The sequence below is a fragment of the Oryctolagus cuniculus genome, chromosome 19, assembly GCF_051225735.1.
Source record: "Oryctolagus cuniculus isolate XC-2025 breed Fujian yellow rabbit chromosome 19, ASM5122573v1, whole genome shotgun sequence".
Lineage (NCBI taxonomy): Eukaryota > Metazoa > Chordata > Mammalia > Lagomorpha > Leporidae > Oryctolagus > Oryctolagus cuniculus.
In genome coordinates, this window is record NC_142885.1 from 6,316,801 (window position 1) to 6,332,051 (window position 15,251).

Genomic DNA, 15,251 nt, shown 5'->3' on the forward strand with positions numbered 1-15,251 from the left:
CCACTGCCCACAGTACCCACTAACCTCACCCAGTACCCACTGCCCAGAGTGTCCACTGACCTCACCTAGTACCCACTGCCCAGAATACCCACTGCCCTCACCCAGTACCCACTGCCCACAGTACCCACTGCCCTCACCCAGTACCCACTGCCCTCACCCAGTGCCCACTGCCCACAGTACCCACTGCCCTCACCCAGTACCCACTGCCCACAGTGCCCACTGCCCTCACCCAGTGCCCACTGCCCACAGTACCCACTGCCCTCACCCAGTACCCACTGCCCACAGTGCCCACTGCCCACAGTACCCACTGTCCTCACCCAGTACCCACTGCCCACAGTACCCACTGCCCTCACCCAGTACCCACTGCCCACAGTGCCCACTGCCCACAGTACCCACTGCCCTCACCCAGTACCCACTGCCCACAGTGCCCACTGCCCACAGTGCCCACTGCCCTCACCCAGTACCCACTGCCCTCACCCAGTACCCACTGCCCACAGTACCCACTAACCTCACCCAGTACCCACTGCCCAGAGTGTCCACTGACCTCACCCAGTACCCACTGCCCAGAATACCCACTGCCATCACCCAGTACCCACTGCCCACAGTGCCCACTGCCCAGTGCCCACTGCCCTCACCCAGTACCCACTGCCCACAGTACCCACTGCCCTCAGTACCCACTGCCATCACCCAGTACCCACTGCCCACAGTGCCCACTGCCCACAGTGCCCACTGCCCTCACCCAGTACCCACTGCCCACAGTACCCACTGCCCTCACCCAGTACCCACTGCCCACAGTGCCCACTGCCCACAGTACCCACTGTCCTCACCCAGTACACACTGCCCACAGTGCCCACTGCCCTCACCCAGTACCCACTGCCCTCACCCAGTGCCCACTGCCCACAGTACCCACTGCCCTCACCCAGTACCCACTGCCCACAGTGCCCACTGCCCACAGTGCCCACTGCCCTCACCCAGTACCCACTGCCCACAGTGCCCACTGCCCTCACCCAGTGCCCACTGCCCACTGTACCCACTGCTCTCAACCAGTACCCACCACTCTCACCCAGTACCCACTGCTCTCCCCAGTACCCACCACTCTGATCCAGTACCCACAGCCCACAGTACCCACCAGTCTCACCCAGTACCCACTGCCCACTGTTCCCACCGCTGACCCAGTACCCACGGCCCACAGTACCCACCAGTCTCACCCAGTACCCACTGCCCACTGTACCCACTGCTCTGACCCAGTATCCACGGCCCACTGTACCCACCACTCTCACCCAGTGCCCACTGCCCACTGTACCCACCGCTCTCACCCAGAGCCCACTGCCCTCCAGTCCACCCAGGACTTCTGCCTCTGCTGTCCTGCTGCTGGGAGTCCCAGCTCTCCCCTACCTCACTTGGAAAATCGCTGAGCCCTGTGATGAGTCCTGTCACCTGTCGGGCAGCGCTCCTGGGCCCGGACTCTGTCCTCACAGGGCCACACTGCCGAGGCACCTCCCCTGCCCGCCCCTGGAAGCAGTGGGTAAGTTCTCCAACCCCGCACGGCTCGAGGCCGGCCCACGGCTGGCTGGGGCCCAGGGGGAGTATGTGAGCGAGGGGCTGAGGGCACCCCTCCTGGGCAGGGCCCGGACGTCCTCACGACCCCGGCAATGCCCTGTGCAGAAAGACCAGAGCTTGGTCCTGCCATGGGCTCTCCCAGTGCGCGAGCCGAGAGGCCAGGGCCCCCCAGGCCTGCTGGCCAGGAGGGCTCCTGAGGGAGGCCCAGCCCCACCGCCCTGCCGCAGCAGGGGCCGGCAGGAGACCCGGCGGGAAGGAGTCAGCGGCAGCACCAACGATCCCGGCGAGAGACCCTTCCCTAACAGACCTCCTGCTGCACTGAAAAACGCAGGCCGGAGGGGTCCGGGGCGGAGTGGGGGCACCCAAGGACAGCCGACAGCCCCCCGGAACCCTGGGCGCGCGTCATCGCCCGCACACGCACACGCACACGGCAGATGCGGGGTGGACGGGCAGTATGCAGAGAAGGCTGGGCTCGAGGTGCGAGGACCAGGACCGGGTCCCGTCCCCGCACCAGCCACCCTGCTGCTGGCCAGTCTTGTCACACGCAGGACAGCAAGGGTGGGACACGCGTGGCAAAGAACCAGGGAAGGGAAGCCTTGAAACAGCAGACGGTGCCACGAGAGACCCCCTGCTGCCTAGCCATCCTGCGCAGAGCAGGCCCGGAGCAGCCCCAGTGACAGCAGAAACCGATCTCAACACAACCAGGGCAGCCACCTAGAAACAGACTCTGGGGGCCCGAGCCCTGGCAGGAAGTAGTCCAAGGCAGAGAGAGGACGCAAGGGGCTGGGTGCGCGCAGCCTCCAGGCATGCCCCAGGGCTCCTGGCAGCCAAAGGACCGAGGAAACACACCGCGTTCTGGACAGAAAACACACCGGCTGGACCCGACCCCGACAACAAAGCCGAGGCTGGCCCAGGCAGACGAGGCTTCAGAAGGGCAGCTGCTAACACCAAGGCAGAACCAGCGCTGGGGTCAATGCACGGAGGCTTCGCAGAGAATGAGGAAGACGAGCAAGGACACAGAGCCGCCCCCTGCAGCGCCGGGTCCCCTAAGGGAGCCAGCTCAAGCCCCGGCTGCTCCGCGTCCGACCCAGCTCCCTGCTAACGGCCTGGGAGAGCAGCACGGGATGGCCCGAGTGCCCGGGCCCCTGTACCCATGTGGGAGACCCAGAAGCAGCTCCTGGCTCCAGCCAGGCCCAGTCCCTACTGCTGTGGTCATCTGGGGCGTAACCGGCGGATGGAAGATCTCTCTGTCTCTCCTCTCTCATTAACTCTGGCTTTTAACTAATAAAAAATAAAATAAACAAATAAATAACAAGAAATCCTTGGAGAGACCTCAGAGCTGAAGGGATGAAGAGAGGAAGGGAGAGCTGGCGTGTGGCGCAGTGGGTGAAGCTGCTGCCCGCCGGGCTGGACGCCTGCCCCTCGTATCACGGTGCCTGGGATCGAGTCCCGCCTTTGCTTCCGACCGTTTCCTCCCAGCATGCACCTGGGAAGTGATGGCCCTCGTGCTTGGGCCCCTGCCACTCACAGACGGAACTCCTGGCTCCTGGCTCCAGCCTGGCCCAGCCCTGGCTGATGCAGGCATTTGGGGAGTGAACCAGGAGATGGAAGCGTGTTCTCTCTCCCCCCTCACCCCTTGTCACTTTGCCTTACAAATAAATACGAGAGAGAGAGAGAGAAAAAGAGAGAGAGAGAGAGAGAGGATAAGGAAGGGGTGCCTGAGAGCTGTCAGAAGGAACAAGGGCGGGAAACATCTGAGGCTGGAACATTCCCCAGGTTGATGCCGGAAGTGTGCAGACACAAGGGGGGAGGTGAGCGCCAGGCAGGACAAACCAAGAAGCCCATGAAGAGGAACGCCGCCGGCGAAGACCACGACGAGCCCACCAGAGCCACAACGCTCGCTCCGCCCACCGCTACAGGACATCTGGACAGACGGCCTCCGCTCATCACAGACGGAGCGCAGCAGAGAGCACACGGCTCGGAACTGTGGGGAGAAGCGAGTGCCAAGCCCAAGTCCTCACCCAAGGGGAACACTGCTGGAGAACCATGGTGCAGGGGCCCGCGGCGCGGTGCGGAGGGTGAGCCCCCAACTGCGGCGCCGGCGTCCCAGCTGCTCCCCTCCCAAGCCGGGTCCCCGCTAATGCACCTGGGAAAGCAGGAGAAGATGGCCCAAGTCCGTGGGAGACCCGGATGGAGTTCCAGGCTCCTGGCTTCAGCCCAGTCCAGCTCTGGCCATTTGGGGGTGAACAGGTGGATGAGAGATCTCCCTGTCTTTTTGCTTTTCAAATAAGAAAATAAATCCTCAGAGAAGAGTGAGGGTGGAGAAATATTTCCAAATAAAAGAACACCAACAGATCTGCAACGTGGCGATGCTGCCGGACACCCTCAAGCTGGAACGAGAAGCAACAGCAGAGGCAAACATCCGAATAAACGCAAAGATGAGCTTTCCATCCATTCTCTTGCTAAAGTGTGTGTTTATCTGAAAGGCAGGGAGACACAGAGAACTCTCCCATCTAGCGGATCATTTCCCAGATGGTCCCAACAGCTAGGACTGGGCGAGGCTGAAATCAAGACCCGGAGCTGAATCCAGGTCCCCTACGTGGGTGGCAGGGACCTGGACCATCACCACTGCCTCCCAGGGTGTGCACGGGCAAGCAGCCGCGGTCAGGAGCAGAGGCGGGACTCGAACCCAGGAACTCCACAGTGCAACGCAGGTGTCCCGAGAGACCTCATCACCCGCTGCAACAAATGTTCACCCCCTCTTTTTTTTTTTAAATTTGACAGGTAGAATGAGAGAGAGAGAGAGAGAGAGAGAGAGAGAGAGAGAGAGAGAGAGAGAAAGGTCTTCCTTCCATTGATTCACCCTCCAAATGGCCGCTATTATTGGCGCTTCCTCCTGGTCTCCCATGGGGTGCAGGGCCCAAGCACTTGGGCCATCCTCCACTGCACTCCCGGGCCACAGCAGAGAGCTGGCCTGGAAGAGGAGCTACCAGGACAGAATCTGGCGCCCCGACCAGGACTAGAACCCAGAGCCCATATGGGATGCTGGCGCCGAAGGCAGAGAATTAACCAAGTGAGCCACAGCGCTGGCCCCCCTCTCTTTTTTTAAAGTTTATTTACCAACCATGGAAGTGTTAAAACTGACAACACTGCCTTGCGGAGTTGGTAGCATGTAGAGGGGTGCATTACACACAACATGAGTCACACAGGGGGGCGGGAGGGTGACGCAGACCTGGGAAGCTGGGAGATCTCATGTGACACAGCAGGGTACCCCACATGAGGGCCAGGGCCAGTCCTGGCTGCTCCACTTCTTTTTTAAAATATGATGATATCTTTTTTTTTTAAAGACTTATTTATTTGAGAGACAGAGTTAGAGACAGGGAGAGACAGAGAAGTCTTCCATGGGCTGGTTCACTCCCAAAATTGCTACAATGGCTAGAGCTAGGCCAAACTGAAGGAGCCAGGAGCTTCTTCCAGTCTCCCACGCGGGTGCAGGGGCCCAAGGACTTGGGCCATCTTCCACTGCTTTCCCAGGCCACAGCAGAGAGCTGGATCGGAACTGGAGCAGCTGGGACTCAAATTGGCACCCAAATGGGATGCTGGCACCACAAACAGAGGCTTACCTGCTAAACCACAGTGCCGGCTCCGGGGTTATGGGTTTTGGTTTTTGTTTTTTAAAGATTCATTTATTTATTTGAAAGGCAGAGCAAGAGAGGGAGGGATGAACAGATCTTCCATCTGCTGACTCACTCCCCAAATGGCTGCAACATCTAGGTCTGGCCAAAACCAGGAGCCAGGAGCTCCATCCAGGTCTCCCACATGGTGGCTGGGACGCAGGCACTTGGGCCGTCCTCTGCTGCCTTCCCGGGTGCATTAGCAGGGAGTGGGATCAGAAGTGGAGCAGGGGCCAGCGCTGTGGCATAGCAGGCTACGCCAGTCTGTGGTGCCAGCATCCCATACAGGCGACGCTGGGTGCTCCGGCTGCTCCTCTTCCAATCCAGCTCCTGCTGTGGCCTGGGGAAGCAGAAGATGCTGGCAAGTGCTTGGGCCCCTGCACCCACGTGGGAGACTCAGAAGCAGCTCCTGGCTCCTGGCTTCAGCCTGGCGTAGCCCTAGCTGCTGTGGCCATGTGAGAAGTGAACCAGCAGATGAAAGATTCTCTCTTTGTCTCTGTCTCTCCTCCTCTAAGTCAGTCTTTCAAATAAATAAATAAATCTTTTTTTTTAATTTTTTAAGATTTTATTATTTGAGAGGTAGAGTTACAGACAGTGAAAGGGAGAGAGAGAGAGGTCTTCCTTCCGTTGGTTCACTCCCCAAATGCCTGCAATGGCCAGAGCTGTGCTGATCCGAAGCCAGGAGCCAGGTGCTTCCTCCTGGTCTCCCATGCGGGTGCAGGGCCTAAGCACTTGGGCCATCCTCCACTGCTTTCCCGGGCCACAGCAGAGAGCTGGATCGGAAGAGGAGCAGCCAGGACTAGAACCAGCACCCATAAGAGATGCCGGCACCGCAGGCGGAGGATTAACCTACTGCACCATGGCGCCGGCCCCTCAAATAAACAAATCATTAAAAATAAATCAATGAGATGCCCCAGATGCCTCTTCACACCGAAAGGAGACAGGGGAGCTGGTGAGGACGTGGGGGAACGGCACCTGGGGCAGCCGCCTGGGGCGACCCCTCCAAAGGCCACACGAGGTCAGCACCCCACTGCTGGGCGCATACCCAGGAAGACCGAAACTCTTCCCCCTCACAGAAAGCTCCGCACAGAGCCGCAGGAGCGTTACCCATAAACGCCTAAGAAAGGAAGCAAATGAAAACATCCACCGACCACTGATAAATGGCGCCTGGCACAGCTGCAGAACGGGTGTTTCTCGGCCATAAAAAGAAAGGAAGCGCCGAGACCCGGCGTGGCGTGGGCGAGCTCTGGACCTAGCACGCCAGGTGAGAGAAGCCAGACGTGGGGCCTCCTGGCACGGGGCTCCATCTGCGCGGCTCATCAGCACCCGCGCACCCAGGGACGGGACAAGCGGGGCTGTGGGGGCCGCGGGCCGGGAATCGGGACGCACTGGGCAGGCAGATCTCTCTCTGCAGAGAGGGGTGTGAGTGGACGCGCTCCGCCAACCTCACGGAACTGTGGCTTGAAGGCATATAGATACACACATGCATTGTAAAGATTTATTTACTTATTTGAAAGTCAGAGCTACACGCAGAGAAAAGAGACAGAGACAGAGAGAGGGAGGGAGGGAGGGAGGGAAGAAGGGAGGAAGGGAGGGAGGGTGGGAGAGGGGAGAGAGGGAGAGAGGGAGAGAAGGAGGGAGGGAGGGGTGACTTCCATCTGCTGGTTCACTCCCCAGATGACCAGAACAGCTGGGGCTGAGCCAGGCCAAAGCTGGAAGCCAGGAGGTTTCATCAGGTCTCCCATGTGGCTGCAGGGGCCCAAGCCCTTGGCCGTCTTCCGCTGCTTTCCCAGGCCATTAGCAGGGAGCTGGGTGGAAATGGAGCAGCCAGGACTTGAACTGGCGCCCACAGGGGGTGTTGGTGCCCCAGATGGCATCACAGCACTACCCCAGGACTACATTTTATGACATAAATTAAATCTTAACAAAACTGATTTTTAAGGGGGTAGATTCCAACTCAACCATTCCGAAAATTACATCAAATGTCAATAAACGCTCCAATGAAGAGACAGAAAATTCCCGAAAGAAGGTTTAAAAAGACGCAACTAGGAATGAACTAGCAGATGGAAGATCTCAGTCTCTCTGCCTTTCACATCAAAAGATGTATTTTATTTATTTGAAAGGCAGAGTCAGAGAGAGAGAGAAGGAGAGACAGATCTTCATCTACGTCATCACTCCCCAAACGGCCGCAACGGCTGGGGTTGGGGCTGGGCCAAGCCAAAGCCAGGAGCCAGGAGCCTCCTCCAGGTCTCCCACACGGGTGCAGGGGCCCATGCAGTTGGGCCATGTTCCACTGCCTTCCCAGGCGCATTGGCTGGCAATCTGAGTGAAGTAGAGCAGCTGGGACTTGAACCAGCACCCGTATGGGAGTCAGAGCTGTAGGCGGTTTAATCGCCTACACAACGCCGGCCCCTAAAACTTAAAAAAAAAAAAAAAAAAAAAAGGCAGCCGACCTGATGCTATGTGGTCTACAAGAGACTCACTTTAAATATGAAGGCAAAGATGCACGGGTGGAGAGAGATCTAACGTGGAGACGGCGAGTGTAAGAAGGTTAGAGTGATCGTTCAACACCACGCGAAACGGACCGGAGACAAGGTGGACTACCAGGAAGGGGACGGGGAGCCTCCCGACCACTAAAGGCTCCTTCAGGAGGAAAGCAGCAATGGCCTGCGTGCGTGTGCCCTCGGAGCTTCAACACCGGAAGCCAGCGCTGGCAGCAGCCGTCAAAAAGAGAAACCGGAATTGTGCCATCACTGCTGAAGTTTCTTTTCTGTTTGTTTTGTTTTGAAAGATTTATTTACTTGAATGTCGCAGCTACAGAGAGAAAGGGAGACACAGAGAGACCGTCCATCCACTGGGTTGCTCCCCCAGATGGCCACGATGGCCGCCAGGAGTTCTTCCAGGTCTCCCACGTGAGTGCAGGGGCCCAAGCACTTGGCCCGTCCTCCGCTGCTTTCCCAGGCCACAGCAGGGAGCTGGATCGGAAGTGGAGCAGCCGGGACCCGACCCGGCGCCCGTAAAGGATGCCGGCGTCACAGATGGAGGATTAATCAGCCCCCAGAGCTGGAGACTTTAAATGCCTGTCACTCAGCTCTGGGGAAACCTGGACAAAAACCCAGAGGAGAAAGAGATCGGGACACGGCACGGCACAGAGACGTGGTGTTTGCACAACCCCGAGCTCAGCAAAGCCAGGACACGCGCGATCTGCGGGGCACTTCCATCTTCAACCCCAAATCACTGAGCATGTCTGAACCCCAGCCCCAGTTCAACGAGAGATCAGTCACAACAAGAAAGCCAGCTAACTTCCCCCAGATGTTTGGGAAGTAAATACCACTCTTCCACGTGATCACCCGGTCACCGGAGAAACCACAAGAGAAATTAGAAAATATCTGGCATCTGAAATGGAGACTCAACAACCTGTCAGAATCTATGAGACTCAAACCTCACAGAGCGAAGAGGGAGGTTAAAGGCCGGAACATCTCTGTGAGGAAGGAGAAGGCGGCTACGAGTCAGCGAGCTAAGTTTCCAGGAAGTAGGAGAGAGGACGGAAGCAGAGAGCGAGAGCAGGGATCAGTGACACCGACAACAGCTTCCGGCTGGGCTGATGAAGGACCCGCAGCAGCAGTGAGAAAGGAGACATCACGACCAACGCTTCAGACCTGAGACGCGTGAGACGGGCGCCCTCCGCACACGCTGCAAGCTGTGTGGGCGCTGCGCCAACATCGGAGCAGCAAGTGCTAAGCTGAGGCTGCCATCATGGCCGGCTGAGGCTGCAGGACAGGGCGCGTCCGACCCCGGCCGTATTGGCCAGCCAGGCCTGAAGCCCAGGGACCAGGGACCAGGGCTGGGTCTGGAGGTGGCAGAGGGTGGGAGGGCATGAGGGGAAACAAGGGAAGGTAGGCCCAGGGCCTGGAGCCTGGGGTGGCACTGTGGCTTGGGTTCTGAGCCTGTGGAACCATGAAGCCAGGTGCGGCTCAGGGAGCCCTGTGGGGCCAGCAGGGCAGAGCCGTGGTGCCCAGGAGGGCAAAGGACACCGGAGAAGTCAGCAGAGCCCCTGCCCCGCTGCAGCCCAGGAGTGGGTGAGAATGGTACCAGGGTGAGCCCCGGGCGGCTGCCTCAGTTTGCCCGTCTGCAGTGGGCTGGGTAAGCCTGGCCCCAATCTCGGACTCCTCTGGGCCTCAGTCCCAAGCCACAGTGGGCCTGCCCCTCTTCACCACCACTGAGCTCACTCGCTGTGCTGCCCAGCCCAGCCCAGCGCCCGCAGCCAGAGAGGGAGATGTACCTCCCGTCCCCTCACTCAGCCAGGGCAACACGTCAGCAGCCTCCCTGACGACCCTGGCCAACACAGGACCCTCCTGGGCGCCCACACCCGCTCCGCACAGCTGCGGAGACCCTGCCCACTCCCCAGCTCTGCCCTGTCTCATCTCGGGGCCTCGCTTCCCTCCCTGCAGCCGGGGAGGGCCGACACTCACCCATCAGGCTCTGCCGCTCTTCCTTTTTCCGTGCCTTCTGCTTGGCCTCCAGCTGCACCACGGACAGCGACGGCCCCACCGTGGGGCTGGGGAGGGCGCTGGCCGCAAAGCGAGCCAGCAGGCCCAGGCCACTCTCCTCCAGGCCTGGCGACAGGGCCCGCTCCCGGGCGCCCAGCCGATAGCCCCCAGCGGCCTCGGCTTCCTCCTCCTCCTCCTCCTCGTCCTCCTCCTCCTCCTCCTCCTCCTCCTCGGAGCTCTCATCTGGCGTGCAGAAAACAGGGAGCAAGTCAGACCCTGGCCCCGGTGCGTGCCATCCCCACTCAACTCCAGCCTGACCCTCAGCCCTCACCAGGGGCCACCGGGGGAGGATCCAGCCCTAGCCCATGGTCCCGCCCATAGGCCCCCCAACAGAGTCCCGGACAAGGGCCTCCTGCCCAGCCCAGAGGTGGGCAGCAGCTTTGGGTGTCAGGGTGGGCTTCACAGGGAGTCCCAACATGCACCTGTGCTGTGGGCAGGGGGACAGACACACGACAAGGACTGGAGACAGCTCTCTCCACAGTCTCACACGTGCGCGCACACACACACACGCCCCAACATAAACATGGAGGCCGAAAAGGAAGCAGGAGAGAAGGAAAGGAGGCGGAGGGAGGATGGGGCTGGGGGCACTCAGGCTGGGGCTCTGGGCCAGGCGCCTGGGGGCTGGCAGCAGGAGAAGGTGGAGTCCGGGCTGTTGCTGGGGGCGGGGGGCCCAGGAGCCCAGCGCTAACTCCGACTGGCATTCTCGTGTTGGGGAGGCCTTGTTGGGCAAGTTCTCTGCCCTGAGCCCTTCTATCTCATCTATGGCTTGGTGATCTCCCAGCCCGCTGGCCCAGCTACAGGAGGGTCCCACAGGATCCCATGTACACTGGACAGTGTTTTGCAGGCTTCAAGTGGATCAAACAGGAAGCAGTACCACCCCGTGACCTGCAGAGAGGAACCATGTGGTCCTACAAGCTGGCTACCTACAAGCCCTACCCCAGTAGCTAGTCCTGCAGCTCCCTCCCACCCCCCGCTCCCCCAGGCTGAATGGAGCAGAGTGGGCAGGTAGCTGGCAGGGAGAGCTACCTGCACAGGGACCAAGCCCTCTGCCCAGGGGGCCCGGGGCACCTGTCCACCTGGCGGGCCTGACTGCTGGGGAGAGTGGCCTGGGCGCTGGCCTGGGCACGGAGGGAGGGCCACTCCGGCCAGCAGGAAGAAGCAGGAGGCCACACTTCCCTTCCAGGCAGCGAGCAGCCTGGGCTGTGGGACGCAGCCTGGGGGTACACACGACCAACTCCACATTCTCCTGCCGACACCCACGGCGGTGGCTCGCTCAAGAGTAGCCAGGGGGCAGAGGCTCTATCTGCCTACCCATTGGCAAGGGAGCCTGCCGGGGCCCCCACTGGGAGGGGGAGGCTGGGGTGGGTGGGTGGGTGGGGTCTGTAATAGGGTGGGAAGGGAGGAGGCAGGGAGAGAGAGGGTTTGTTACGAGGGGTGACAGGCAGGACACTGGCAGGAGCGATGGATGAAGCAGGCGGGGGCCAGCGGGGCAGGCAGGCAGCGCACACTTGCGACCATTCACATGGCGACGTCACATGGCTGTCTCCGCCCCAGCGGGCCACAGCGGCAAAGCAGGCTAAGTGTAGGCAGACTTTCCACAGCGCCTGGGTCCCCACATCAGGCCTCCCTGGGGTGGGCCAACTGGAGCAGGGTGGCGGGCAGGGGGCTGGCTGCTGGGGTGGGGGCACGGGGTTGGATGCGGGACAGGGATCTCCCCTCCCCTGGCTAAGACATCCTGCCCCGGGGGCCGCTGGGGTGTGAAGACTCTGGAGGGCGGGAGGGTTGGCTCTGCGCTTCTGGGGGGTCAGCAATGCCCACACCAGACTCTGGGAAGCCATCAGCAGGCTGTCCTGACACCTCGGAGTCAGTAAGACATTTGGAAGGCAAAAGCCAAAAACAAAAAGATAGTCAGGTTCTCCCACGCCTTCCCCTCTACCCTGCAGCCTCCCACGTGGCCCGTCTGCCCGAGGCCAGGGTCCACAGGGGCAGGGGGGGCACAGGGCCACGAGGATGGAGAAAAAACCTCCCGGGAGTCCTTCACACCTGAGTCAAGGGAGCTTTGCCGAGGGCAGGGCGGGGGAAAGAGTCCCGGCAAAGCAGCCCATGGAAATGCAGAAAACTTTTACTGTGGGTGAAAAAAGTGTTTTAGGTCTTGGCTCGTTTCAAGGGGTTGGCGGTTTCGACTCGGTTTGGTGTTCCCAAAACCCGGTAAAATGCGGAGCGATCTGCTGCTGCCAGACCCGGCGGGGGCGAACCCCGGGGAGGGGGAGATGTAGAGGGGGCACAGAGAGAAGAGGGTTTTGCCTACCTACGGAGCAACGAGCCAGGCTCGCACCCAAGCTCAGTGACCCGCTGCGCCGTCTGCCCTACTCCCAGCCTTCGCTTTGCGTCCAGAGTGCAGCGTGAGAGCAAATGCAAGAGACCGAAACAGACATTCAAAGCATCATGGGTAGGGGTCAAGGGTGAAGGTATGGTCAAGTTGCTGCGAGGAGAAAGCACACACTGGAAAAGCCAAGCCAATCAAGTGTTTTAGTGCCAGGGTCGGCGAGGCCCTATTACCCAAATATCCCTTTGGAGACCTGACCAACGGTCTGCTCGCGGGGCAGGCGGAGCAGCCGAGCCCCTCCCCTCCCGGGTCTGGGCTCCAGCCCTGAGCCCAACAGCCCCTTCCTCAGAGGGTCGGGGGCCGCCTGCCTCTCGGAGCTAGGAGCACCTGGGAGCCAGAACCCTGGCCGAGGGCAGCGCCGGGAGTGGCAGGGGGCCCCAGCCCGGCCCAGGCGGAGGGAGGAGGTGAGGAGGGGTGGGCGGACGGTGACCCGACCAGCTCATCCACAGAAGGCGGGCCAGTGGTTAGTGGCCTCTTCTCGCTCAGCCGGGGCAGCGGCCCAGGAGACCGTGAGCCCCGAGGGCATGGGCCTCCCTGCGGCGCCATCTCCCGGTCGCCCAACTGGGAGGGGAAATGGGGGCGGGGGCGAGGAGGAGGTGGACCAGGAACTTGAGGGCAAGGCTGGAAAATGAGGGCACTGTTCCAGGTCCAGGGCCTGGGCCTGGTCATGTCCAGGTTTCCCAGGATACCGCGGGCCTTCCTCGGGGGGTGGCTGACACTGGGGCGCTGGGGAGCCCCACGGGCGGGCCTGATGGGCACTCGGCCCCAAAGCAAACCCTGAAGCCGGGGCTGGGAGACCTTACGAGGACTCTCTCGCTCCCCCTTCTTGGGCCTGGGGGGCTCGGCCGCTCCTAGCTCCACAGCACAGTTCTGGCGTCAGGGAGGGCAGAGGCAGCATGTGCCCAGAGCTGGGGAGCCTGACCCCTCCTGGGGAGCCCTGACGGAGGAGCGGAGACCGCCGCGGGCCTGGGACTCGCCGGCCAGCGCCCTCGGCGCGGCAATGAAGCCGGCGCTTTCGGACGCAACCAGCGTGTCTGCGGGGCTCGGCCCTGCGCTGCCTACGTGAGAACACAGGGCTCGTCAACTGACATGTTCCAAACACAGGTGAAAAAAAGAGAGCTTTTAGAAAATAAAAGACACACAAGCAGCTTTAAAAAAAAAATGAAGCTGACGTGACAGCAGCTGACTTTGAACCTGAAAAATGAAATGAATGCCAACAGCTACCAGGGATATTTGAATAATAGAGAAAAGCATCTCTACTCCTGGGGGGGGAGGGGGAAGGGGGGAGGGGGAAGGGGGGAGGGGAGGGGAGGGGAGGGGAGGATGAGGGGAAGCGTCACCTAACATCTAGTAAGGACACAGCAAGAGAGACAAGGCACACGGGTTTAGTTAAAAATGAACTCGATATGTTTAATAGAGCTTGGTATTACCAAAATTGCGGTACAAACATCAAGTCACACGCCCACACGACAGAATTCCGTTTACAGAAGGTTCCTCGGGAGGCCTCCCGCGGGCCCGTGCGAGAGGCCCGGCCCAAGCCTGTGGTCTGGGTGGGCAGAGAGGGGAGAGGGGAGAGGGACACGGGCAGGGGGGAGGGCGGAGAGGAAGGCGAGAGCGGAGGAAGGCAGAGGCCCGAACCCGGTCCACGTAAACGCTCCGACAGAGCTGCCCAGTGACATCAGCACAATGATACAGTACAAATAAAAACAAAAGTAAAAATCAGTAGGCAGTAAGGCAGGCTACGCTGCCAAGAACCCAGACGGCTGCCTTCCCGCGGCCCTCCGAGCGGACGGCCGCGGCGCCCGCCATCTCTCCTGCGTGCACGCACGCACGCTCGCTCGCTCGCTCTCACTCACTCTCGCTCGCTCGCTCTAGAACAGGAAAGGTACTTTGTGTTTGGAGCTAGTAACCTTGGTCAAACGAGTCCTCCGAGGAGTCGCTGAAGGAGGAACGGGCCTCGGCCTCCCGGAGCAGCAAACAGAAGGGCTGCTTCCTGCCGCCGGCCGGCTTGGGGTTCAGAGTCCGGGGGCCCGCGAGGCCCCGCTTGCTCAGCTTGGGGCCGGCGGCCGACTTGCTGCTCTTTGTCACCATGCCACACAGGATGGACGACGTCAACTTGGAGCTGGAGGGGCCCTGGGCCGACCACTCGTCCTTGAGCAGATCCTCGTCTTCCTCGGAGTCCGTATCTGCGGTCAGAGCAGTTGTTAGAGGTGAGGCGCGGGCGCCGGCGCGGGTGCGGGCACGGGGCTGGCACTGCGCCGCGCGCAGCAGCTCAGAGACCACGCAGGCAGAGGCCACACGAAGGCTGCCGTGCCCTCCCTGGCCTGGCCTCCCGCCTGCACCGGGGAGGCCTCCAGGCTGCGGGCCCTGCCCAGTATCACCAGCAGCCACGGCTGCCTGGGCAGGCCCCGGGCAAAGCGGTCACTGCCACACGGTCCCTGTCTACCCTATGGGATCGCACAGGGGCCAGGGCTCCTCTGTGGGAGAGCCAGTCGCACCCATCTCGGTGCAACTCCCCACGCAGGTGGCCTTCCAAGGCCGAGGAAGGAGCGGGCAGAGCCCTGACACCAAGGAGGCTGACAAACGGCGCCACAGCTGGAGCCTTCCACGCCGCGGCCACGGGTGCCAATCCTGGGATGGCAGCCATCATCTTCAGAGGGGGAACCGGGCAAAGGGACACCGCCCTGCCCCTTCCAACGCCAACCCAAGCGTACACCATCTCCACCTGTCTCACTATCGGGCTGCTGAGCAAGACGGGGGAAGACGCCACAACCACTCCACACGGGAGACGTTAACGGGCACAGCTGCCGCTCGGCAATGCCACAGCCAAGAGAAACTACACCCGGCGGGCGGGGGAGGGTGGCTGGCTGCTGCCCCCACATCTACGCTTCCCACTACAACCCAGATTCCAATTCTAGGAAGGCCTGGCAACCCGGGGTGTAGGACAAGGTCAAGTCCCACCAACCCGCCAGCCCCTGCCGGCCGACAGCCATCGCTCTCCCTCCCACGCTCCCGTGTGTGCGCCCTGGGGCACATCCAAGGCCACAGAGCCAGTGCGCGAAGCCAGCCACAAAACCCACC

The 15,251-nt window shown here is 61.1% G+C and overlaps 1 protein-coding gene across 2 annotated transcripts in view; it reads right to left on the minus strand.

Annotated features, from left to right (window-relative positions):
- Nucleotides 1-15,251, minus strand: part of TNRC18 (trinucleotide repeat containing 18) — an 82,627-nt gene that overhangs the window by 17,486 nt on the left and 49,890 nt on the right. For both annotated transcript variants that reach the window (XM_070064332.2, XM_070064329.2), the window contains 2 exons: nucleotides 14,081-14,356; nucleotides 9,707-9,967 (listed from right to left, as the gene is read on the minus strand). In XM_070064332.2, coding sequence (XP_069920433.2) covers nucleotides 9,707-9,967; nucleotides 14,081-14,356 — 537 coding nt within the window. The remainder of the gene's footprint in view (nucleotides 1-9,706; nucleotides 9,968-14,080; nucleotides 14,357-15,251) is intronic.